The 26,132-nt window shown below is 38.8% G+C and overlaps 1 protein-coding gene across 11 annotated transcripts in view; it reads right to left on the bottom strand.

The window, feature by feature from the left end:
* The window catches only part of FREM1 (FRAS1 related extracellular matrix 1), a 65,553-nt gene that overhangs the window by 28,633 nt on the left and 10,788 nt on the right, over nt 1–26,132 (bottom strand). For 7 of the 11 annotated variants that reach the window (XR_001518913.1, XM_015615230.3, XM_033520446.1 and 4 more), the window contains exons 4-23: nt 25,059–25,360; nt 24,387–24,583; nt 23,399–23,722; nt 21,855–21,963; nt 19,799–19,930; nt 17,885–18,229; nt 17,034–17,176; nt 16,314–16,510; nt 15,100–15,190; nt 13,940–14,107; nt 13,206–13,414; nt 12,328–12,421; nt 11,679–11,931; nt 9,650–9,847; nt 8,252–8,437; nt 7,072–7,268; nt 6,019–6,247; nt 4,284–4,428; nt 1,784–1,925; nt 160–355 (exon numbers count right to left, since the gene is read on the bottom strand). Coding sequence is in view for 9 of the 11 variants with exons in the window: in XM_015615230.3 (XP_015470716.1) it covers nt 160–355; nt 1,784–1,925; nt 4,284–4,428; nt 6,019–6,247; nt 7,072–7,268; nt 8,252–8,437; nt 9,650–9,847; nt 11,679–11,931; nt 12,328–12,421; nt 13,206–13,414; nt 13,940–14,107; nt 15,100–15,190; nt 16,314–16,510; nt 17,034–17,176; nt 17,885–18,229; nt 19,799–19,930; nt 21,855–21,963; nt 23,399–23,722; nt 24,387–24,583; nt 25,059–25,360 (3,857 nt within the window). In the remaining 2 variants the exon portion in view is untranslated. Of the gene's footprint in view, nt 1–159; nt 356–456; nt 543–1,783; nt 1,926–4,283; nt 4,429–6,018; nt 6,248–7,071; nt 7,269–8,251; nt 8,438–8,695; nt 8,828–9,649; nt 9,848–11,678; nt 11,932–12,327; nt 12,422–13,205; nt 13,415–13,939; nt 14,108–15,099; nt 15,191–16,313; nt 16,511–17,033; nt 17,177–17,884; nt 18,230–19,798; nt 19,931–21,854; nt 21,964–23,398; nt 23,723–24,386; nt 24,584–25,058; nt 25,361–26,132 lie in introns of those variants that run through there. The other 4 variants (XM_033520450.1, XM_033520451.1, XR_004500461.1 and 1 more) reach the window with 4 other exon arrangements.

The following is a 26,132-nucleotide window of genomic DNA, read 5'->3' on the forward strand; positions in this document are numbered from 1 at the left end:
GACCTGGCCAACAGTGAAGTCCAAGCAGTTAAACTTACAGGATCTGCAGGGACACTTGCCAGGGCCTATATAGTGCTAAGGAAAGGATCAGGACATGCACTCAGATATCTTGGTTTCAGAAACAGGCACTGTAAAACATCAGGTATAGTGGATCTTTACCCTTTTCCAAGTCCTTGATATTTACGTAGAAGTCCACAGCTGGGGATCTGTTGTACCCATCCCAGAGGTAAAATGTGAACCTGTCTTTTTTCTTGGACCCCATAGCTCCAGTGTGGACATATCTCACAAGGTTCATATCCACCTCTTCCTGAGTGCACTTCATTCCTGTTCGAAGAGTCACCCACTCTGGTCCTACCTAGAAAGCATAAGCATCCTTCATTAACTGATAATCACAAAAACATCCTTCCCAGTTAATTGTGTTTCTTTGTAGTTATGTAGACTGTTAGTGGCAGCTACCTGGCTTTCCTTCTATAGGCTCTTTCCTCACAGTGTGTTTTGAAAGGCAGCAAATAACTGGAGTTTTTTTTCCAGCAGATATAAGGCTAGAGAAGATACAATGATCATTAATAAAATAGAGTAATAATAGATTAATAAAATAGAGTAATATGAAGTTTAGCCACTTTTACTCTAGGAAATAAATTTCTGCATGCCTTTTACCCCAGGAAATAAATTTCTGCATACTTCTCAATCAGACACAAAGATAAAAATTAAATAGTCCCTGACCCAGCTTATGTTTTCTATTTTTTCATTTCAAAAATCTGCTCTTGGTTCTATCTGAAATCGTAGCTAAAACTGTATCAGAAATAACTTCAGGGAATCATGGAAATTTAGAGCCCCAGAGGTCCTTAGCTAAAAAAAAATACACTGAATCACATCATAAAATTTCTTGCTGTTCTAGTACCCTAAATTGGACTGATCCATGAATTTGACATTTAGCAGCAGTAACAGCATCACTAGATTTACAGCAAAGGTTATCAAGGACAGAGACCTAAGACATATATATGTGCCCTCTGTGTTCAAACTGACAGGCTCCAGTCAGCAGCTGTCTCTTGCCTCAGACTTAATTCACAAGTCTTACATGATCCACAGTTTGAGGTTGAGATCCAGCATCAAAATGCTTTCCAAGTTCACAAGTTTTAGAAATGGAATTTTATTTCTATCACATATGCATGCTATTTAAAAGAGGAAGTTTTTTCCAGCTTTGTTCCTTTTGCTTATTTTAGGTCGATGGATTGTCATCTCATCTTTCAATTCTAATCTTATTTTTTGCCATTCCTCTTGATATATCCTTTCCATCATCTTGATTTTCCCTTCCTTCCCCCTGTGCTTTTCTTCTACTTGATGCGGTATTACTTACTCCTTCACATGCAACTCCTTCTATGCTTTCTGAACCACGAAGTAACTGAAGTAAAGGCTTGTTTTCTTTTTTATTTTCTTTTTCTTTTTTTTTTTTTTTTTAAATCATAAATTTTTTCCCCCCCAGCTTGATTTTTCACTCTTTGTGGGATAATTATCGCTGCATCTCTCTCAATTTTCACTTCAAATTATCTGCCGGGTTTTTTTTTACTTTCCATCTTCTCCTGTTCAGGATCTGGGTTTTAGTGCCAAAGCCTCTGGGGCAGCATCATTGTTTGACTCAAACACTCCTTTAACAATCAAACTGGCCAAGTGTTTACTTCAAAATATCACAGGCATTTGGGAGAAAAGGAAAATGAACTTCGTTTTGCCCTAAAAAGAGAGAGTTCTTTGTATGCCTGCTTTTTGTTGAAGCACAAATACTAACCTTGAGCTGAAGCTGACCATTTTCTGGAAGTCTTTCAAATAAGTAGTAAATTCTCTCCCTGGGGGTATCTTTATCTTCTGCTGACAGAACAGCGCTAGAAATTATTTTAGTGTCACCTACGTTCACCTCTATATTGTTCTTCCTGAAAAAAATTGAAAGTCATGTATTGATGCAATAAAAGGAACCTTTTCAACATGTAATTTCTCTGCCAGAAATATGGATTAACCAAATGCTGACAGAAATTACATTTTCAGAGAGAATTGAAGAAGGGTGCCTATTTCTGTTCAAAAGAGAGGAAAAAAAAAAAAAGTGCATACAAGCTTCTCCTTACAATGGTGACAAACAACAAAGATACCTAAAACAAACCAATTTAACATATCTCTCTTATTTCCCTGGACCCTATTCTGCTTACCTTCATACAATTTATAGGAAGAAGACAATGCAAACAAATAGACTGCATTATTACTGCTAATATAGAGCACAGCAATGATGAACTGATTGTTGAAATGACTACCTTTCAAGCAACTAGTCTTCAAGGCTCACCTCTATCTGTAAGAGACGCAACCATATCTAACTGGATTCCTCTCTATGCTCCTTCTAGCACCCACATCTCATTCTGGGAAGAAGCTCTCAAGAGGAATGTGTAAAGGCCTTACATTCCCCAAGGGCACTTTCTGTTGCAGGATGCAATCCAAAAGGTGACAGATTGAGGTTTTGGCAATCACTGCGAATAAGAGGCACTGTTTGCCAGCCAAAAACATCCCATCACAGGATCTTCAGTCTGTTGACCATAACTAATGGAGATGAGAGCTGAAAATCCCTGGGGTTCCCTGAGCACCAGAAAGTGCCCAAAGATGAAAACATTAAGAAAAGATTACAGGTACTGCCCAATATTCACCTGTAAAACACTGCACTAGCATAAGGAACTTTGAACCCTGCATTGAAGATGTAGAATGTGGCAGCTAAACCACCTCAGTGACAAACTGAACATTTTCTTAAAGCACTACTGCTTAAATACTGGCAGCATTCTCAGTGGAGAAGTAACAGGCAAGAGGCACTAACTTCTTATAAAGGAATAGCTATTTTGGGAGTAGATGTCTCAATCTATGCCACAGTTCATCACAGGAATGCCGAGTGGTGGACCTAACATTGCCAGACAAGGAAGCAACAGTTTCTGGATCTAGCTGGGCAAAGCTAAAGGCACTTGACTTCTTGCACTTCACCACCTCCTTTTAGAGAGAGAAGGAGGAAAATGGCAGATCAATCTATAGCATTATGTGAGGAATAAATAGGCAACTATCAGTAATTATCTGTACACAATATATGCATACATAAATTATACTTTTTATTCTAACTGAAAATTGTCATTCTCTCATGTTAGCTTTATGTGGTTGTTGAAAATCTTTTAGCTAAGGAACTAACATTAGTTATTGTAGGAAGCTCTACTTGGCAAAAATAACATTAGAAATTCTTTGCAACGGGAAACGTAACTCTGATATGAAAGTAAGCCAAATACCCTCAGGGATCAGAAATTCCCTCCTCAGTGGCAGTCTGCTTGACAGGTTGTGAGTCTGAAATGCAAACTTTAGCGTTGCAGAGCTATACCCACAAAACCTTTGGACTCTTAGCTTCCCATCTGCCTGTCTGGAGCTGGAAAACAGTCACAAGTATGGAGGTCCTGATGCTCTGTGACAAGTCATCAGTTGGAGATCCCAGGGGATGAGCTCCTTTTTAAAATGTCCAGGAGGTCTGGCTCTTTTTCAGCCAGCTGCCTATCTATAAATGGTCTGCCAGGCCATTTCTGACCATGTCTAATTCATCTATGAGTCCTGGTTTTGAAGCATTAGGGAAGTTAGTGTATGCCTTTGCAGCAGCAGAATTATGGCAGAGAAAAATAATTTTAGAATATAAAAGAAGAGAATTACAATCTGAAAGCCCTTCCCCTGCTTCAACCTTGTGGATCCTCTCACATTTTCTTCCAAAATCCAGAATTGCTTTCAGAGAGGTGTTTTAGGCAGGCGTTTGTTTCTCTCAGAGAAAGGAAAAACAGTACCATGGCAGTCAGTGTTCAGCAGAGGCACAACACCTGGCAAACACCTTGTGAAAAACAACTTATGAAAAAAAAAAACAATGAACACATTTCCCCAGACACTTTTTCCTCTATTTGCTTAATATAGAGCAATAGTATGCATACACTTTTTTTTTTTTTTTTTTTTTTTTTTTTTTTTTTTTTGTTAAATGGATCTACAGAGATCTACACAGAAACATTTTTACTGACATTAGTCTGTTACTGGTTATGGCTTCCTCTTTGCATCAGACACCAAAGGTGTAGTTTAATGGTGAACATGATGGGAGGCTAGGTTGATGGTTGGACTTTATTATCTTAAAGGCCTTTTCCAACCTTAACAATGGTATGATCCTAGGATTTGGTGTTTTGTGCACTTTTCCATCATTTTGTCTGAACACATCCCACTGTCATAAACAGAAACATGTGACTTACTTGCTCAGCACTGGTTTCTCATCATTAACTGGAATGACTTTCACTGAAATGGTTCTGAGGACTTTATGTTTTCCATCTGATAGCTGAATTCTAAAGCTGTCAGTGAGGTTTTCAGAGTTGTCATGCATGTACATCAGCTTCATTCCTATGTGAGGCAGGAAGAGGGAGAAAAATAAGAGAGAAAGACAGGGAGAGGAAGAATCAGTGAGAGAAATGGAAAGAGCAACTTAATCTGACTCCTGCAAAATCCTTCATCATTTCACTCTGCTTCAATCACCTTTCTTCCATCTCCCCTCCCCATATGCTAGGGTAACAATAAACTTGCCTTAGCTACCACAAGATGAGTTTTATGAGGTACTGTTGTTCAGTGATCTAACAACATCCTATTGACTCAAGGTCACCAACCTGACCTAAGCAAGGAGTGACTCTCCAAAAAAGGGCTCTCTGTCAATCTGAAGAAGGTACATTTCTTCTCCTCTCCTTATTCCAAATCACTTTGATGGGGACCATAGAGAGGATGAGACCGCCTGGCAACACTTTCCTGTGCTTTAAATAGCTCTCAGGCAACTTTGAAGAAGCCTTTGGAAGGACAGCTGGCCTCGTATCTATGACCATGGACAATCAGAAGTTCTAGGACAAAGGTGGCTCCTTCATCATTGTGGATAACAAAAGGAAAAAGCCAAGAAGGAAAGTCAAAACCAAGACTTGAGAAGGCAGAAGAATTCGGGATGGACACCTGATATTTCTGGAGGTTCATATTAGACAGGCAGAGAGACAAAAATTCTTCCCTCAGGTTTTGAGGGCTGAACTGAAATTTTGAGTGACAGTATTGAGTTCATGCCTCTCTTTATACCGATAGATTCCACGTTTCACTAAATAGTCACAATCATGAGGAATCCACTATATTCCTTGCAGTATTAAATTCACTTTTTTCATTACAGGTACTTGAAATAGAATTGCTGTTTTAAAGTAGGCTGACTGATCATGCTAAGCTGTGGAGTCACAATTTGTACATTTATTACTAAACATATGGTAAATTGCAGCATTTCAATGTCTAAAGAAGGTTTATAGGAAAGACAGAGACTTTTTACCAGTGCCTGTAGTGATATAACAAGGGGCAGGAGTAGGTTTAGGTTGGTCTTAAGGACAAAAGGTTTTACAGTAAGAGTGGTGAGACACTGGAGCAGTTTGTCCAGCGTGGTTGTGGAACGCTGGAAGTGTTCAAGGTCAGGTTGAATGGGACTTTAGGCAACTTGGTCCACTGCAAATTGTGCCTCCCCATGGCAGGGGAGGTGGACTAGTAAAGGTCCCTTGCAACCCAAAATGCTCTACAATTCTGTGATCATTTGAAGAAGTACTTAATCCCATGATCAGTTAATGTGTTTTTAAATCAGTCTTGTTGTCTCTCTATTCTAGGTGCTGTAAAATGTTTACAAATCTGTTTGATGATGTTACATTATGTTACACCATGTTACATCATTCCTTTTTTTTTTTTTTTGTGATTTTCCTTCTCATATTACTACCCTATGTGATACAGAGGTCTCCCAGGATGATTTTATTGGCAGTTCCTCAAATCAATAGACAAGAAGAACATTAAATGGGAGAACTTCCATTCCCCAACACTGTCTTGAAAATAAACATAAGGCAAGTGAATAAATAAATGATGATTTCTTTAGTGTGCCACTTGCCTCATTAAAGGAAAGAAAGACCATTGTCAGAAGAGTGCTGCACCTACCATTCCTCAGTAGCTCCATGGAAAAGTCATGAACAAGCAAGCCATGGCTGTGGTGATCATGGTTAATTAAGTCTCTATAGCGTAGAACATCACTGCCGTGAACACCATTAATAAGGAACCCGTATGAGGGCCTCTGCACAACCCTGAACACCAGAGGGTCTTGAGGCACATCCAGATCAACCGCATTGATAACAGACAGGTTCAGCTCTTTCATCTCCCCTTCCTGAACCTGAATGTGAATGAAAAAACACCCAATCTTTTTACATTAAAATAAATGATAGAATTCTAACATGGTTTCATGAGTAGTGTATTTTACTGTACAAGTGTATCTCTTTTTTCATCCACCCCTTACCCTGTGGCTTTTTAACCAGCTACTGATTTCAACGAGTTTAAGAGACACAGAGAAATTTGCAGGTTGCAGTGATGAAGAGAGTTGAGATAAGGAGTTCATATTTGCCCAAATTAATAGAAAATATGTTACATAAGTCAATGCCAAATCTAATGCTCAGAAATGCACAAAGGAGAAATCCTTTAAATACATAAAGGTATCTAAACATATGGATGCATATAAATTTATATGTGTCACTTTTTATTTATAATTTATAGATTTGTATGATCACTTTTTACTTTACAGTAAGAGTAAATTTATACTCTGTGCTCACAGAGTTATTTATATTTTAAAAAGTCTACAGAGAGGGGAGAAACTATGCCAGAAATATAAAAAATACTCTATTAAAAATGTGAAAGCTCTTGAGAATGCAGAAGAAGCCTAAAGATTGCTCTGCTTTCTAGACTACTTATTTCTTTAAAGATCTGAGCTATTCTTTTTCTAAACTTCAGATTTCCGAGAGCTATGCCCTGCTCCTATCTCACTGAAGCTCTGTCTTACGGGTTTACATGGGACTTCACTGGGCTGTTTCCTGAAGTAGGCTGAACTACAAAAGTAAGGGAAACATACAGAGGAACAGGTGTCAAGTCAGTGCTCTTATTTATGTTAAAGAATGGTTTCTCCTTAAAGTAGTTCTATGACAGGCATTTTGTTTATTTCCTTACAGTAATATTCCTGGTTATGAATTCTGGAACTTCATCATTGGTTGGGCTGATTAGCACAAAAAATGGGATCTCTGCTGATCTATGTAACCCATCAGTGACATAAAGTACAAACTTGTCTTCTGTTGGCTCCATTTGCAAGTGCCTAGCTTGAACATAGTTTATATTCATGGCTTTCAGGTGCTTCAGCTGAAATGAAACTACAGATTTTAAAGAGAAAATGAGTTAGCACAATATTTTCATGCCGTCTAGTTTTAGCTATCATTTAAAACATTGAAACTATGTCTTTTTTCAGAGAATAAATAATTTGAACTTCTTCAAAATTTCAACTTCAAAACTGTAGTTTTTTGATTGTAAGAGTTACATTGCATGTATTACTGCAGGACACAAGCTCTTTCCCCCCAAAAAATACTGCCTCATTCTGCTTCAGGTGTTTCAGCCCACATGAAACTAACTCAAATAATATGCAGGAAAATATCTGAGGTCCAAGATTCCTTGATAGCACTGTGTTAATCACTGAAATTGATGGGTTTTTTCAAGCTAAATGGTTCCATGATTGTATTATTCTAATAACACTTTATTTGACTGACAGACCACAAAAATGAGGAGTTAAAGACTCAGTGATTGCAGGTCTCCAGCTGAGGATGCTGGTAAAAGCTGGTAGCATTACAAAGCATGTCACAGTCTGTTCTGCTGAGGGTGAAACTCCCTTACACAGTTTGAAAGTGGATAAGGGATGTCACCACCTAAGTCAAACACCATCTCTATCACTTTTGTAACATTGTCTTGGAAACTAATGTGGGACCCAGGATACTGCATTTAATTAACAGAGGTATAGATGATAGGATGCTGAATCTTTTCATGGAGGACTGAAGAGGAAGGCAGGGAGAGCAGAGAAATGTTTTGATAGTGTCATGACTTCTAATAGATCTAAGCTGGTTGCATAAAACAAGTATTGCCTTGTTTACTTCAAGGGCTATTTCTTCACATTTGCAGAGCTTCAGTCTCCCTTTGAAGTCCTCCCAAAAAGTCCCACTGCTCTTCATTTGCCAGGACCTGCACTTCCTCAATAAGCCCATATTAATGCCCACACCTGAATCTGCACCACCAGAGCCCACTTCAGAGCCTTCCACAAACCCTCCAGATTTAATCTGCTTGATTATCATAAATTGTTAAGACTTACCTATGCTTATTCCCATGTTGCTCTTCTCAAACCCAGGAGAAGGCAGTATATTTTCAATGTAGCCAAACTGGGGAGGAGAAACCAACACAAACTCTAAGTCATCTGCAGTGGTGTCAGGGTCAGTGGCAAACAAGTGATTGGTAGTAAGGGCTGCTGAGGAGCCCTCCTCCACCACAAAGCTTGCACCTGTGCACAAAAAACATGTTAAGCATTATTGGTCATGAGCTCATTTTACTGTTGTTTTTGTTAATAAGAATGGAACTAATAACTGAGGGGGGAAATACAGTAAATACTCAATTACTGAGGGGTTTTAACATTTTTTTTCTCTGCTTTCACCAACATCTCTGCTTTTGCCATCACAAAAGTAAAGAAGAGGATCATGAAAATATTTTACTGGTTAAGTTATTAGGTAAGGTTTATATACTGCTCAAAAACAGTTGTTACCTCTGTTTGTCAGAGCATTAATTACATGAGAGCTGTTAAGAATTGCTCATAATGAACAATTTTTCATGCATCACTTCTTAATTTCCCTGCTGAGACAATGCTTCATTTCCAGAACATTACTTGGGTGAGTGCCTGCAAATTACAAAGCTATTCATACATATGCTTAAATATTCTCTGAGATACATAACATATACCTGATACATGCAAACAAATGACATTGAAAGACACAAGCAGATGGAAAACATACTTCTAATATGTATATCACAGACCACAGTAAAAAGGCCAGGAAATTGACTGAAATTTCACACAATGGGCTGCAGCTGGACAAGATTTACATAATCAATTAAATTTCCATTTTAGTTGAGTTTCTTACATTCTGAAGAGTACTTGTGAAAATGTGGCTTCATATCTATTAATGTATAATTTTTGTCTTTATTTGCTAAAAGAATGAAATATAAGTAGGTAGCAATGATTCTGTCCCTTCATGTAAGGCCCAAATTTCTTTTTTATACTCTACACACAAAGGTAAGTAAATATCTCTGTTTATGTTTATGCTTTTGTATAAACCTGACACTTGTTGAGCCACAAGTTCAGGGACAAGATATTGATCCCTTTTACCTAGACACAGCCTACATACACAGAAATTAGCATGTGGACACTGTGGGGAGCAGATCTGAGCACTCTCATTTCTAACCACATGCTCTAAACATGCAGCTGAAGAGCAACAAGCTCTTCCTTGCACTGACAGCTGGATTGGGTGTTCACACTATACAAGCAAAAGAAAATAAAATTGATGGAAATTCTGATCCAAAACTTTTGTATGCTGATCTCAACTAACTACCTGTAATGCTAAAACTCAAACAACCAAAAAAGCCACCCTGAGTCATCTGTTAGCCATTACAGTACTGTGTAGCCCTCCCTCTTTGTACTGCTGTAGTGAGAAGAAGCTTTCACCAGTTGCAATTGATGGAGGCTGGTTGTCCACTGGAAGCACAGTGATGTTAAGGTCATAGACAGGAAATGGATCATCACGTGAAACTGGAGGAGAACGAGGCCCATCATAACAGCAGTCTTTCACATCTAGGCCAGCCTCACCATCAGAGACAATCAAGGTTAAGATCTCAATGGAAGGAGTCAGGCCAATCTCACCACCTGGGAAAAGATATTACGTTTCAGAAGAAATTATTTACCAAAACTTCATGAAGATTAATTTTTATCCTGCAAGGACAGTCTTCAGTATCAAGTACCAGAAGAAAAAGAAAGCAGCAGCAAAAGTACTGGAATTCTTAATTCTGGCTGGTGGGGGTGCTGTTTGGTTAGAGATTTGGTTTGTTGTCTACAATTAATTTTAACTAGCTCACTTCTATGATATAATAAGAGGGTATAGAAAAGAGTATTATAGAAATTATAATGTTACAATTGCAATGTTATGATATTCTGTTACATAGTAATAAAATGGCTAATAGTCCTCAGGATTCTGTTCTTTTTGCACTAATGTATGTACAAAATGTATATTGTGTAGAAAAAGTGTTTTTTCTGCACTCCTTCTCAAAGAATGTTGGAAAATATTTCTTATATATGTATATGTGTAGATGTAGATGTAGATGTAGATGTGTGTATATATGTATATGTATGTGCGTGTATATATATATATATATATATATATATATATATATATGTTCCTCTATGACAGATGGTAATATCCATGATCTTCCAAAAGAAAACTTTTTAATATGGCAAGTAATGCCTGTATTCCTATATGCTTCTTATCCTTTCAAAATGGACTATAACAAGGGCTGTACTTTATTGTTGTACTTTATTACTGCATATTATGTCCATGTGTAATCACATTTAAAATGTGGTCTGATACAGGACTGTGAACTGCCACCCCTAGCAAGAAGCATCTGTGGGTCAGAGTACTGCAGCTGTCAGCACATCTGGCAGCATGTGTCTCGTATTGCTGCAAGATATTATTAATAAACAGCCTGCAAAGGAAAGGCAGTGACTCCCACACTCTCTTGCAATACCTACTGACAGCACAATTAATGTTAGAAATTTGGGAATGAAAACCAGAAACAGCACATTCTTGAAGGTGCCCCTGTAAAATATTCATTCATTGCCCCTGCAAAATATTGTCATTGAAATACAGCTTGTGATACCTTTAGAATGCAAAATAAAAGTTTGTTATTGGTGGCCACAATTAAGTACTTCCTTTTCAAATACCAGCTGTTCATTTTAGATAGTGCCAAGCTTGAAAAAAAAAAATCTATTCTCCATGCTAACACAAAATTACAGAATAATTAAACAGAAGACCAGAATGTTTGGGGGGAAAAAAAAGACTAAAGCTGTCATTCAGAGATGTAGAAAGAGGACCTCTTTAATCCCGATGAAAGGATAAATTCAAGTAAGAAAGGGGGTTAACCAGCCCTTGATTTCTGCCAGTAACTAAAAAAAAATGTACTAACAATAAAACCACAAAATAACGTCTTTTTAACACTGTGTTTCTCATGAAGAAAGTCAGAACTTCCTTTATCTTGTGGTAAAGAAAAACTGTGAACTTTCCAAAGTAGATAACCTTCTAGATTGGAGAGGTAAACAAGAAGTACAAAAGCGTTTTTTGATGTGTCATGAAACACATCAAAACACTCTCGTTTGTATTTAATAATAATTTTGCCAAAAAAAGCCCAAGATATTTTGTCATCAACAGTGAAAGAGTTCCTCTGGGATTACGATGCTTTCATGTACCTGTTCAAATATAATTTTCAGTTCAAGCAGGGATTTGGAGAACATATTAAAATATTTGGTAGCTTTCTATCATCACCCCTCTGTTTTAAAGCCAGTTTATTTTTTTTCCTTAGTCACAACATGTGGTTTCTAGGAAGTTCCTACTGGAATTCTGCAAAGGCATGGATTCAGGTTAAGGTTTTTTTACTAATACTTGTCTGACCACCTTTCAGTTGAGTTCTGTCCTCAGCTCACTTACTAGTGTGCTTGTACGTGACTAAACCAGCGACGACATCGGCTTGGGAGAAACGATCCACGGCAATGCCAGCTTTCCTCACTACCCCGTGGTAGGGCTGGCGGGCCAGCACGAACATCAGTTCCATGTCATCGCTGTCCGCGTCTGTGGCATAAATGTACTGTGAGGAGAGGACTACTGCTTCACCCTCCAGGCAGTGGAGCACGGGAACAAGGCCTGTTTGCATAACAGGTAGCTGATCATTCACAGGCAGCACCTAATCAGAAAAATAATTTAAGATTTTCTTATTGTTCATTTCAATGGAAGCCGGTTAATTCAGGACACTGCTTTGCAGCTCAGACTATCAGTATGATGCCAGAGACGGCAGATATCAGAGTACATTGGCATTTCTCTATGGGCAAAAAGAAACCAGCTGAATTAAGAGTAAAAGACATAAGTAAACCAAACTAGATAATTATAGTTTCAGTACAAAGCGTAAGTCAAAGCTCCTCTCAAGTTTGTCACATAAACCTGAAACCTAGGGTTTAAATGGAAGCCTAATATATCCATTATCTTCCAGATTCCAAGGTAATGCAAGGACTTTCATAAGCCAAGCTTTGAACCATTTGCCTCCACACAGACAGTTGCTCTCAGAAAGATGCAACACACTGACCTTGACCTGCAGGATGAACTCTACAAAATGGATGCCATCTGTGGCTGCAAAGAAAACATCATCAGTGAGAGTCTCTGAGCCATCATGACGATATCTGTGAAAAAAGATTATAGAGATGCACAAATTCTTCACAAATATGAAGAAGAATCGATGCTTTCTGGTCATGCCCTACAACGTGTGTCCCTCCTCGTATAAAAAGCTTCTCCCTGTGTAAGGGTGTCCAACTTAACAGTACTGATTCAGCATCAGAGTTCCCCAAAAGGGCTTTTGGGGTATCTTAAAAGAAGAAACTCCCCAAAGTAAACCATTCATCAGTCAGAAAAAAGGTTTCCCTAAGGCTTGTGAGGTTCTCTGTCTGCTTGTGAGGTGTTTACCGAACACGTACATCACCATGGTAAGTGCTTACTTTCTAACACATGGAAATAGAGCCAGGGAGCTCTAACTCTGCATGAATGTGTCGTGTCTTGTTCTTGCCACAACTAGAGAAGCAAAATTTTCATCTCTATACTAGTTAATTTTAACAAAAGTTTTCTTGTAAACTAACCAAGCTTAATAAACACACAACTTCCTTAAAAGAAAATAGCTGGCAACCTTCTTCACAGGAACTGCATGGCTGAATACAAAACTAGTTTCCTCACCAGTGCCTTATAGAGAAACCTATCTCTAGCAGGCATGCTGGCTCCCATTTCCTGGCCACACAACAGCTCATTTCATGGTGACATTGCAATCCCAAGGCTCAGACAGTTATCTTGTCCTGGAGCAGCTCTGCCAGAGCTGTGGTGAATGTTGCTAGCCTCTGCACCCTGCACCACTTCAGGGTTCAGCTCATTCAACTGAGAGCCTCAGCCACAACAAAAGACAGCCACTGCTCTTCTAACCTGACTGCCAGGGTGCACATGTCCTCATAGGAAAGCCTGTCCCCTGCATTCATGGGAATGTCATCCAGCTCCACTACCCCATGCTCTGGCTGCCTCTGCAGGAGCAGGAAAAGATGCTCCCGTTTTGTGTCTGCATCGGAGATGAGAATGTGTCCTTCTGTAATAGGGGTCATGCCACCCTCTTCCACTCTCAAATGGGTTGTAAAGACCTGCAGGGAGAAAAAATGCTGAGCTGTCTGTGCTGTTGCACCCCTAAACATATATCAAACAGGGTTATTCTCATTTGTTCTGCTATAAGGATGTGTAATATCTTTAAAAAAATGCCAAAGGATATACTCTTTTCTACTGTGCTAGAAAAAGCTAAGGAAATTACCAACAACCAATAATACATGCATCCTAGTTCTTGTCCCACTCCTGGAGGATTCTGACCTCCATAGGCAATAAGCAACACAAAATATACAGATGCAGTTTTGCTGACCAAGATGTAACATATGTGTTTTTGTACAGATACATAGATGCCAAAGGTAATCTCAGTTCAGCACAAAAGAACCCATTGCACACTCTCCAGACTTTACATTATACTTCTATCCCAATGCAAGCTGTGTGCAAAACTCTGACACCCTGATCCCATGGAAAATTCATTTTTTATCTCAGTAAAACCAATTTCTCTCCAATTCTGTTTTTACCCAAAGAAATTTCCAAGTCCTTCCTTCTCACTTTCACCACCACCCTACCTCTGGGGCCTGATTGTCCACAGGAAGAATTGTAATATTGAAGCAGATCCCATACAAAGTGCCTCCATGCTGATTGCTGACAGAAAAGATAAACTGGACTTGCTGAGGTTCAGGTCCAATGTCCTGCAGGGGTGGCATGTAAGCAACTTTCATATAGTTCACAGCATGCTACAAAAAGAGAAGAGGGGTGCATGTAAGAGGAGATAATGGGGATAGCCATAATCCATCATATTAGGGATCTTCATCATCCCCTGTTCAGGTGTTATCCAGCCACCAAAATAAATTCCAGAAATTTTGCATGTACTCTTTAGCTACTAGCCATACCTTGATTAAATGCATCATTAGGTACAAATTAGGTAAATACAAGTTCAAATACTCAAACCTGTAGCAAAAATTCCAGATACAGCTTAGAAGCGATAGCAGAGGTATTTCTTTATGGATCCCTTTAAAAATGCTGGTCTAAGGACTTTTTCTAACTGTGGCATTAAAATAAACGATTCATAAAAGCTTACACCTCCCCCAGCAGCTGAATTTGCCCTCATCAATGTGAATGGTAACTGCATGTCCTGTGTTTCATGGTGAGGACAGGCCAGTGATAGGAACATCAAAATCTTGCATCCAGATACCCATCCATATAAGGCATACAATTTAGGATCTGTAGGGTAGAGATCTCATTATGGTACTGCAATGATCATTATGCAACTTTAGCCATACAGCAGGATATGAAACAGGACACTTTAGTGTTTGTCAAACTACAAAAGCATAAAAACTGAACTACAAAATCCTGAAAAAAAATTCTGTTCTGGCCTGTTCCATCCTGTAATAGATCTTCTGGTGGAGACACTGAAATGAAGCAGAAAACTGTTCAAGGTCTCATTTCCTCATTTTGTGTACTTTTTCATTCATCCTACATCATGTGTACCCAAATTCAGCCTACCTGAGCAACTGTAGCCCCTGCTGGTTTTAGGATATTTGTATTAACATATTGCAAATCTGAAGCATGATAGAAATTTGTTTTAAAATCTGGTATTGGAATAGCAGAGTTTTGAGCTTTGTAAACTGAGCTTTCACTTCTTGTTTTCCTGTCAAATAAAAGCTGTACACTTGTAACATTTGAAAATGGTTTAGAACTCATTATGGTATCAGATAACATAACAAACCTGAGTAAATGACTGCAGTGCAAGAGCAGCAGGATCCTTGACCAATTTGGGGATGGTGTCCACCATAAATAGTTTCCCAGCATCTGAGTAGCTACACAAAAACATGTGTCACATCTTGGCTAGCAGTATCAAAGAACAAGAAAAATAGCCATATAGCTCAATCTTGCATTTCAAATTAGCTTCGCATTTCCGACTGCACTGAAAGGAAAAACATTATCCTTTCTTCCATCCTTGTTATCCCTTTAAACATTACCACAGAAAACTGACCAAAAAGTGGTCATGAAAAATCTTCTCCTAATTTACAAGCAAGCTCTGGAATTGCTGCAAGTGTGTCTCTACATATCTCTACATATCCCAGATACCATTTACGCCACCTGCATTTATCTTTAAGTAGGAAAATTAATTATTTATGGCTATAAATTTATAATATATTGCATCTTATAAACTCTGAAATTAACCAGTTTTCAGCAACTCAGCTATCCAACAGCAGTAACCAGCAAACTAGATAACCATGTGGCTATTCAACTGATTAGGGAAACAGTCTCCTCCCCCAGCTACATAATGATCCTTTGCTGCTTGAGGTCAAAATTGGAAGTGTTGATTTTCAGCTTAAACCATACAGTATCTGGATTTCAAACTTTTCATTTAACAAATTGTTGCTGATGCTCTAATGAGATTACAGTGATGTAAACTGCTACGACACCCATTCATTCCATACCTCCCTTGCTCCCACAGCATGCTCTGCCTGTTTTCTGCTCTGCATCTTCCTAGTCCACAATCAGGAATGCCTGATACATATTCTTGAAAAAGCTGCAGCACCTCCTCTCCTCAGTCTGGGGCAGGCACAGGTCAGCCCCCTTCTAACAGTTAGAAGAGGTACTGTGACTTGTGCTTGAGGCTGCATGGGATCCCACAAGTCAGTGTAAAATGCATGTGAAACAAAAGGAAATATTTCACAATATTTCTTGCTACTTATTTCTTGTTCAACTATGCATTACCTATTTTTTATTACTCTGTGTATTATTACCCTCTTCCTTCAGGCTCTGGCTTACCCTTAATCATCAACAGGAGAGCTGCATCTAGCTATTGTCACCTGCACTTTCAACAAACAGATAAAGAGCTTGAGGCACAAGTATGTTACTGCCACTGAGGTTGCTCCTCTGACATGGGTTATTCCCCTGTCCCACGTGAAAGGTGTGTCAGGTTGCACCTACCCATGGCTGCAAGAGAAAAATGGGGAAGTGGTTATGTTGTATGTGAGCTCCCTGTCTTGCTCTTCCACATCTGTGAAGTGGAGATGTTTCTTAGTTAGGTGGGAAATCTCAGTCTCCTTAACAACCAGGTGACGGGTCGCTCCTGGAGCTTCTCTGGGTAGCTGGTCGTCCACAGGGATAATGTGAACCATCATCACCTGGAATTGGGGAGACAGTAGAACCGTCAGCCATTCCTCTCAGTAAGAGAGCAGCTGTTAACCAACATGCACCCAGAAGTGGATCACTGGACTGTGAGACACAAGATGTGGCTGTCATGCCATATCATCATCACATCAGTAGCAGAGGCATATCACAGTTAAAGGCAAAGCTTTTGATCTTAAATGCAAAGTTAAATTCAGTATGTTGGACTCTTGCATGAGAAAAATAGTCTATTCTCAGCTGACTTTAGGGGAGTTGTTTAATTTGTTTGTACTGTCCCTAAGTACAATTTGTTTTCAATGTTTCATTCTGTAGTATAGGAAATAGTCTTTTCCATGGACTTGTCTCTGTTCATCCAGGGACAGAACAACCCCACTGAAACAAGAACAAGAAATAGCCCTGAAGAATACTGTTTGTGGTGATGACAATCATCAGTAAAAAACTACACCAGTTTTATTTGAAAACCTGTCAGAACATGTAATGTATCAGCCATTTGAAGAAAAAGATGTTTCCATTTCTTACCTGTGGCTCTGAGAGATTTGGAGGGTCATGGCTATCACATAGCACAAACTCAAGGGAATCTTCAAACACTTCTCCTCCCAAATGACGATAATAAATTATTCCATTAAATAGATCCCTCTGAAGAAAACTGTTGACAGAATACCCTGTTGAAATGAAGAATACATCTTCCATTGAACACTCCATTTATACTACAATACCACAATACAATTTAATACTACAATGAAGTTATGAATTAGCAACTGAGGAAGAATAATGTCCTCTTTTTCACCCTAACTGAAGTAAGTCCTTTGAAATGTTACTCATTGTCTTCCACGTTCTCTGAAGATCACCAACAACTTCTTTTCTGTGTCACTTAAAGATCATTCAAAAAATGAAGCAACACAGCAAACAGGCTGAAAGCCCTATTCAGATGAGAATTTGCAGAACTAGTAGCCCCTGCAGCCTAGCACAGGAATTTCTGGGTTGTTGCACAGGAGAGCTTTCTCATCATTACATTACATGATTACATTTCTCATAATTACTTGCACAATTAGCATCATGTATTAGCTCTGAATTTGTCACAGTGCATGTAAACTAACTCCCGGCTAGCCCAACACTTTTTCTAGATAAAAGTACTGGAAAGGAAAATAGACTCAGAATGGAAGAATTTCAGGATAAATTGTGGACACAGGGACAGTTATCCTAGTGCAGAGACCAACATTAATTAGTGATGTGGTTTTACACTACAATGAAAGAAGTCCAAATCTGCCATTTTTTGTCCTGAGCCAAAATAACATCTGACTGTAACATTTGCTGTATTTTTAAAAGAAGGGGACAAAGAAAAGTGTGCTTTTGTGGATGTGCTTCTTTACCTATTAAGTTTGGTCCTGGTTTCTTCATGATTTCTCCAGCCTGTGATGGCTTGGTAATATTGAATAGTATGTAGTCATCACTGGAATCCATGTCTGAAGCATGAAGCATGGAGCTCTGAATCAGCATTATCTGTCCCTCGTGAACTTCAATGACCACATTGCTGATCAGAAATGGAGGGCTATCATCTTTTGGGAGGATATTTATTGGAAACTTATGTCGAATACTGTGGGGACCATCAAAGATTCTAAATACCACAAAGTCTTTAGTAGAATCACTGTCATCGTGATGGTAATGAACAACTCCAGCCTGAATGTCAGAGACGGTGAACATGAATCCTTTCTGTCCTGTCAAAATAGTGGAAGAAAACACATCAAAAATGTGTGGTTCAGCCCAGAAAAATATCTTTCCAGGTTATCAGGGAGAGAGATGAACAACATATTGCTAGCTAGAAAAATCAAATGTAACTCCATCTAGAAAAAAAAAAAAAATTGTATGAGTTGGAATTGCTAATAAGAATGCAAAATTTGCAACTGTGAAACCAGAGAAAATCCTCCAAATCTCACTAAAGGTAACTAGAGACACCAAAGCTTTTTTTAACTGTGGTTGTTTCCACTTTAATTTCAATGTCTATTTTCTTATCAGAGCATTTTACATGCATTTTAAGCATCAAAGAATATAGTATATATATAGTTAAAGTTCAGGATTTTGTTGCAAGTAAAATATAATGATGTGGGGATTTTGGTGTATTGAGATTATTGTCTCTAAAAAGACAGCTCTATAACTCTGCTTCACTAGAAATGCTATGTATACAGACAAATATACAGGCAAGTTAAATAATTCAAGAATTGCAAACTGGCACTAAAAGGTATGATCTCCTCAGAGCCACCAAGTAAAGAAACCAAGCATTTCTCTAAGGTTTTACAAGAAGAAGACAATTGCCAAAAATTGTGGTGATGTTTTCCTTGGCATGTACCTATGCAGGCAAACAAAAGAGAATAAGGTGTAGTCACTGGAGACAAAATATCCACCTCTGGTTGGTTCATAGTAGTCTTAGAAACCCTCAAGCTCAGGATGGAAGGGCAGGACTTCCACCAGGAGATGGGCCCTGACTGGCTGCACAGTCTCCCTAACATTTCAGTCTTTGGGGCTGAACCCACCCAGCACTGCTGACTCCACGCTGTTCCTGTCTGCTGCTTGGCAGCAGGATGATCTTGCAGACACTGGACTACTTGTCAGGAGTTTCCTGAATTTAAGTTTACTTCTGAATAGTTTTTATGTTTGCTAGATTCAAAACGCTACCTTTCCTTTTATTTAAATAGTTTCTTTATGTCTTTAGGTTATCCATTTTACATAAACACATTCAGCTATCAAAAAACTCAGCATTGATATTGGCAGTATGTTCCCACTCTGCCAAGAGCAGAGTGATTGCCATTACACAACCTTTTCCCCAAGCACTGAGACCACTCGTGTGCTGCAGAGCAAAACTAATACTAATGATAATGCAGAAGGCTAATGAGTTAGAAGTCTAATTTAATTTCCACTTCTTGAAATAAACCTTAAAGCTGCTGGTAACAACTATATCCAAAGGTTGTCTGTATTTGCCAGTAAATCAAAATCACTTGACATTCCTTAACATCTGCAAACAAAAATGTAAGAACTAAAAATGCATTGACTGTGTTCCTCCTAAACCATGTTTCTCAATGAAAGCATAGCTGATCTCTTTAACATTTTGCCTTTGAAGTGCAAACATGCATTAGGAAAGTAAAGGTTTACATACTGATTTTTTGAAAATTCCTGTTTTAGTACTCAAGTCTAGCATGGTTGTAGCAGAAGAAGGCGGTCAGCAGAGGGAGCAGAGCTGTTGTTTTATCATTGAGGAGATTTTTCCAGTCTCTGGAGTTGAAATTACCTACCTCGCACTGACAGCCGCCCATGCTGTAAGCCATCAACTGTGACCAAGCGAACGTTTTGGATGTCATCATTGTCCACAATTTGGAAGTGTTGCCATGTGATGGGTCGGGATTGTCCCTCTAGGAGGTTGAGGCCTGCAAAGAGCAGAGACTTACGTCACTGTCAGCATCTAACACTTCTGAAGTTGTTTCCAGCCAGGAAAGAAAAACCCAGAATGTTTAATTCTATCTACATATCTCCATGTGAAAGGCATTCCAGTGGAGGTTTAGATTAGATATCAGGAAATATTTCTATTGCCAGGGCAGTAGTTGAGTCACTATAACTGGAAGTGTTCAAAAAACAGGTAGACATGGCACTTCATGATATAGTTTAGTGGTCGTGGTGGTATTCAGATGAAGATAATTTTGGAGGTTCTTTTCAGCCTTAATGCTTTTATTATGCTATGATTCTAAGGCCACCTAAAAGTCTGATAACAGCTTCAGACACACCAGAATCTGTTCACTGTGTTTAAGGAATATTTTTCAGAGAAATAAGCAATTCCAATATTGCAGAATGCACCTAGTGCAGGTAGCTTCATGTGCAAATTGCACATTGTGCCCTGGCTAGAAGGAAATAGCTAGAGCCCCAGGCAAAGAACCATGAATGTGCACAGACCCTTTGTCTAAAAAGGGGTATGGGGTGTGGCTGGTCACCCAGAGACTGCAGGACGCCACTAGCAACAAGAACAAATATCACCTCTGGAACAAGTACACACCACTTGTTCCACCACACCAAGACTGGGATATAAAACTCAGGGATTCCTTTGTTCAGGGTCTCTCCCTGGAGATGCCCAGTTTGAGCTGCTTTTGTGTTGCTGCACCACAGTTAAATTACATAAAAGAAATAGAGAGCTAGGATTCTGATATGGGAAACCCAGACTGAGCCAGTAACAGAAAGTTGTCTGTTAGTGTGTGTGTGGCGAGTGCAGGAAGTCAAGCAGGACATCCATCAGGTCACTGGAGCCACCTGCTGTGAATGGCTTCAGTCCCAGCAGAAAAAGTCAGGTGGTGCAATTGTGCCTCACAGAGAGGGGCATCTGAAAGGTCAGGCAGGAAAGTTCCCTTGGCAGCTGGTTTCCAGTTTTCTGATAGTCTAATGAGGCACATTTCTGGACATTTGCACCGGCAGGAGCATTGCACTTGAAATCTCACAATGTCTGAAACTGGGAATTTAGATTCTTTAGTGAGTTTGTAGTTAAAAACATATTGAGGAAACTTCCTTACAGAGGAAAATTCCTGACAGCATTCCTTCTTACTTGGACAGTCATTTCAGGCAAGGTTTCTCTGGAAGACATGAAGTATCTTCTTCTCAGCCCCTTTCCTTTTCTACTGTAGGAAAACTGCACTTTCCCTAGTGTTAACTTCTTGATCTTATATATTTTCCTTTTGATGATCAATGCATTCTAGATAAGAGAATGTGTTCCCTTTCCAGAGCAGGCATTATAAATCTGTTTGAATTAGACTTAACCCTGTAAAGTTTCCAGACTTTAAATGGCTGCTGGTATAGCTTGCCCTTTTTCCCTAGCTGTTCATTTTTTTCACACTTCCACTTTAAACAGCAACAAGTCTTGGTCTTTCCCACATGCTACCCTACTATTCCTGTTCCATCATATATTTTCCATTAATATTCATACTTCTTAATGTACAATTCATTCTTCTAGAAAATAGTATAAATATTATAAATATATATAATTATGTATTTTTCAATTTTATTATAGATTTTATATTTTATATCTACAAATAAATAAATTAAATAAATATGTATAAATGCTGTATAAACAAATCCTGATTTTCCTGTAACTCCATTTTTTCTTTATTTTTCATTCCAGTTAAGACATTAGATCTTTTTCTAGTTGTTGTAACATGGTCCCTCCAAAATCAATATAGGGGAAAATAGCTCTTTCGGTTTAATGATCCTTAGACTCCAGGTGTAAATCTGAATTTCAGAGCTTTGTCAAATATGTGTGTCAAAAATGTTATTAATTCCAAAGCAAAATGAATTCAGCTAAAGAAATCTCACCTGTATTCCATGAAACACGAGGGGCATTTGTATCTGTTGTTCTGATAGAAAGATGCACAGTGATTGGTAAACTCCTTTCGAAGTACAAGTCATGCACCTCAAATTCCACCTGTTGTGAAAATAGATAAACTACTTGTTGGAAACTGGAAACCAAATGTACTTCAAATAGATAAAACGTAGTCTCTCCTGAGAGATCTTACAGGTATCTGATAATACGTTAATTAAAAAAAAACCCCTTGATTTAGCTTCTAATAAGAGCCATGGAAGTTCTGCACAAAACTGAGTATCTGCATTCTTTGCTCTTTGCAGTTAAACTTAGTTTGTAGTGTGTGTAATTTTCATTTTATTTGAGGAGCAGTTAAATCATCAAATAATATATATTTTACTTAATATAGATTTTAACTTTAAACTAGACTTTTTTTAACTAGTAGTAGTAAGAAGTTGTAGAAGACATTTCCTGCTCTTTTAAGAGGTGTAGGACCAAAAAGAGATTTGACAGAAAAATATATGCACTGGTATAGAGAAAATAAAAATTAAATTAAATTTAAAAAAAAAAAGAAAAAAATCAAACTCTTGAGTTGTCAGGCTCCAGAACTGTCAAATTCTTGAATCAAATCTGCAATCAAACAATGCTGAAAGCAGAACAGAAATGAGGCACTTAAGGAGCAGATATTTTGGGAGGATGTCAGGTCCTCATATTAAGGAAACAGGGAAAGGAGGTTATTGTGACGGCCAAGAAAAGAAAAAGTGAGAGAACTTTTGTCAGCAACAATTGCCAGTTACTGTTGCTGTTGCTCTGCTTTCCAGACAACCCTTTCCTTAGCTTACCTTCCTCTCATTTTCTGTTCCTTCAGTTTTATTATTTTATTACTAACCATTTTGCTTTGATTGAATAATTCCTTAAGTACCTTATCAGAGAGTTATTTCATAACTTACTCAAGAGCCTGCAGACAGAAGCCTGATCTCACTCGTCCTTTGCATCATGCTCTCTGTGTTAGTGACCTGCTTTTATACTACTCCCAGCAGGAACTGTTGGGAACCCCTTTTTGTTATCCCTAAACCACCATTATCACAGCAGGTAGGCTGTAAGGCCAAATAGCAATCCTGGCCTTTAATTGGTCCATCTTTCATGACTTTAAATATGTCATCTCTGCACAGGTCACAGGGATCAGTAACACCATGAAAGGATAAAAGCTGTGTGGAAAAGGCACGACTGATCTTTCCAAAGGCTCTGGGGTAGACATACAAGCACTATTCCTCTTATTAAAAAAAAAATCCAGTTTAGATATATCTCTGAGGGAGTAAAAGGTTTTCAGTACAAAGAAATTCTTACGTAGTGAGCAATAAACATCTATTTTGTGTTAGTCAAGATGATGTGTCATAGGAGAAAGTGGCAAAAGATTTTACTTCTGCTCCTGTATTGCATATAGCTTTTAAAACTTTTTTCCCTGAAAAATATCCATTACATATGATTACATTTATTTCCATTTTACTTACTCTTAAGGAGGTGAAAACCAGCAAATGTTCACACATCTCACTGTTACCTCATAATTCCTCCTCTCCGTGTGGCTGTTATTTGGAGGCTGATAAGCAATGAGCATGTCACTGAGATCCTTCCACGTGAAGGAGCCAACAGGCTTTGTGTGGTCAGAGAGGTGAGTGACAAAGCCCTGTGGAGGTGGCTTGGTAATGTTGAATATAAGCAGGGACTTTGGAGTCTCATTGTCTTCGGCATCAATGGTTGTGGTTGTAATAGGGGTTAAAATAAATTGATCTAATTCCAGGATGAACTTTGCCATTGGGGCAGCTTTGGGTATTTGGTTGGGAACAGCACCTCTAATCCGAACAGGAAGCCATGCATACTCTGTCTACAATAGTAAAAAAATTAGAAAACTGAAAAGGAAAAGTAAAGTGCAAAAATAAATTCAATTTCTTTTAGCTTCACATAGAAAATCAGGGTACAAGTTAAAGCAATAATTATTTTGAAAATAAAAGTCGAAATATTTTAATTAGAAAATGCCTAGAGTAAATATTGAGACATCAAGAATATGACTTTCAGGTTCACTAGTCTTATTTGTGTCCTTAATTTGGGGCTGAAATTACTTACTTAATTTGATGTAAGTTTAATGAATAACTTTATCTGACAGAAACATGCACAAGCTGTTAATTATTATTAACTGAATATGTTCACAGAGCTCTTAACTTATTAATTACTGTACATGTTGAAATCAATGCAGATCATGCTGTATAAAAGTTGTGGAATTATGCCAGAATTAATTTTTCTCTCAGGATAAACTACTTACATCTGACAAGTAATCAACCCGAGGTGCTTCTCTGTATCCATAATGGTCTAATCATAGACCATGTAATGCCTTTCATTAGCTTAGCTGGCAAAGTTCTAAGAACTGAAAAACTTAAAAGGCTCCCTATCACCCTTCAAGTGTGACAAGGAGCAAAAAATTTATTAAAAAAGAAACAACAACAAAACCACAGGATGACAATCAGACATTATAAACTTGCATAAAAATCTACCTTGTGCAGAGTTTTGCTTCTGCTGTCTGAGAGATCCAACCTCACGGGAATGTAATCAGTGTCAGGTGAGGGGGGGTAGAGGTGTTGATACTGAATTCCCATCCCCAGAAATTCTTCACAGCTCATCTTTTTGTTGTTAATAACTCCTGGTCCCAGTGTACAGCTCGCATTTTTGCAGTGCTGGCCCAGGCTGTGCTCTGTAACCCAACATAGTGAAACTGTTACCGGAGCAGAAACCAACTAGGGAACCTGCCTGTGTAGCTAAAGTAACCCTGAGAGAGGCTCCTTTCCTGACTTAATTTCTCCTACAGGGTTTTGTTTCCAGCTGACATCTTCCAACTCCATCCTCCCTTGGTGTCTTGGTTAAGCGCTGTCTCCAGCAACTACTTGTGCTGTTTCTATTGAGTCTTGGCACTCACAAAGCTGTCATATTGGTCCACATGTCTAGGAAACAGAATCCAGTCAAGGAATTATTGACCCAGATCTGTGATCTGCATGGCGCCTCACAAAATTGTCATGTCCCTTTCATGCTCACGATAGCTCAAGCTGTTCATTAAACTTCACACGACCTTCTCACTGTTACACAGCAGGTCTGAAACAGCCCACTGCTGCAGACCTAATCTGCTGCATCTCTTCAAAAGTGCTAAGGTAAACAACAAAAGCATGTCATACCAGTACCAGGGAAGAAGCCCCGTGGCTGATCTCCACGAAACTGCTCTTGCTGCGCTTTCCAGGCGATAAGCTGGCCGTGAGCAGGCAGGTGAGTTTCTGAAGAGATTATGGAAATGGAGCAATCCAGGTTTATCTTTCTGTCATAATCAAAGGTGAGGATATTCTTGTCAATCACCCTGGACAGACCATAGTATTCAGGGACCTCCAAAGCATGGGAGCGCATTTTTATGATGTTACAGTCTGGCTCAAGTAACTGCACATGAAGGGTGAATGTTTCTACAAATGTTTCCGTTTCTGTAAACCTGCAAGTGAAAGAAGAAAAGAAATATATCAATCCATCTTCTCTTGCTTGTGATTTGGGCACTGTCCTCCTTTTCTAAACTGAATTACTTGAACCCCTTTCTCTCCTGTGTGCTCAAGCCTTGAATCACCATAATCCAGACCCTGCTACCCAAATCCTCCTACTTATAAGTGGGGTGTCTATGTGAAGGAAGAGGTTACTCACTGTGTATGTATGAGAGTGCCTGTCCCTATCATCAGGGCAGTGGAGAACATGCAGTAGTCTGAAAGAGATACCTTAAGTTTCAGCTTTTGTATCTTCCAAATTCTGTACTGCATTAGTACATAGCTCTGAACTTCATATAAAGTGTTAGCAAGTTCTCTTCACAGCTTAGTTAGACAAAATAATCCTTTTCCAGCCTGAGAGCCAAGGACACTGTTGCAGCTCCAGGCCCAAGAAGTATAAACAGGAAAACTGAGAAGAGCAACCTGGCAGGTTGGGACCTGAAGCTGTAACTGGATAATTAACCCCAACATGCAAATGAACCAAAACTTATAAAAGTGTGAAAATTCATGACTAAGAATCCATCTTGAGTCCATCTTGGGTCCATCTTAGGTGTAGCTGTGGTCAGGCTCTTGTGCTGACCGAGGCATATCCTTTGAAGGCCTGTTTTAATAAATACCTACTTTATTCTTTTAACACTGTCTAGCCTCTGTTCCAGGTAGCCTCACAAGGCATCAAAAGTCCCTTTCCTTAGCATAGTGAAAAATCACTGGTTTTGTGTAATAAGCCAG

This window comes from Parus major, chromosome Z (assembly GCF_001522545.3).
Source record: "Parus major isolate Abel chromosome Z, Parus_major1.1, whole genome shotgun sequence".
NCBI classification, from domain to species: Eukaryota; Metazoa; Chordata; class Aves; order Passeriformes; family Paridae; genus Parus; species Parus major.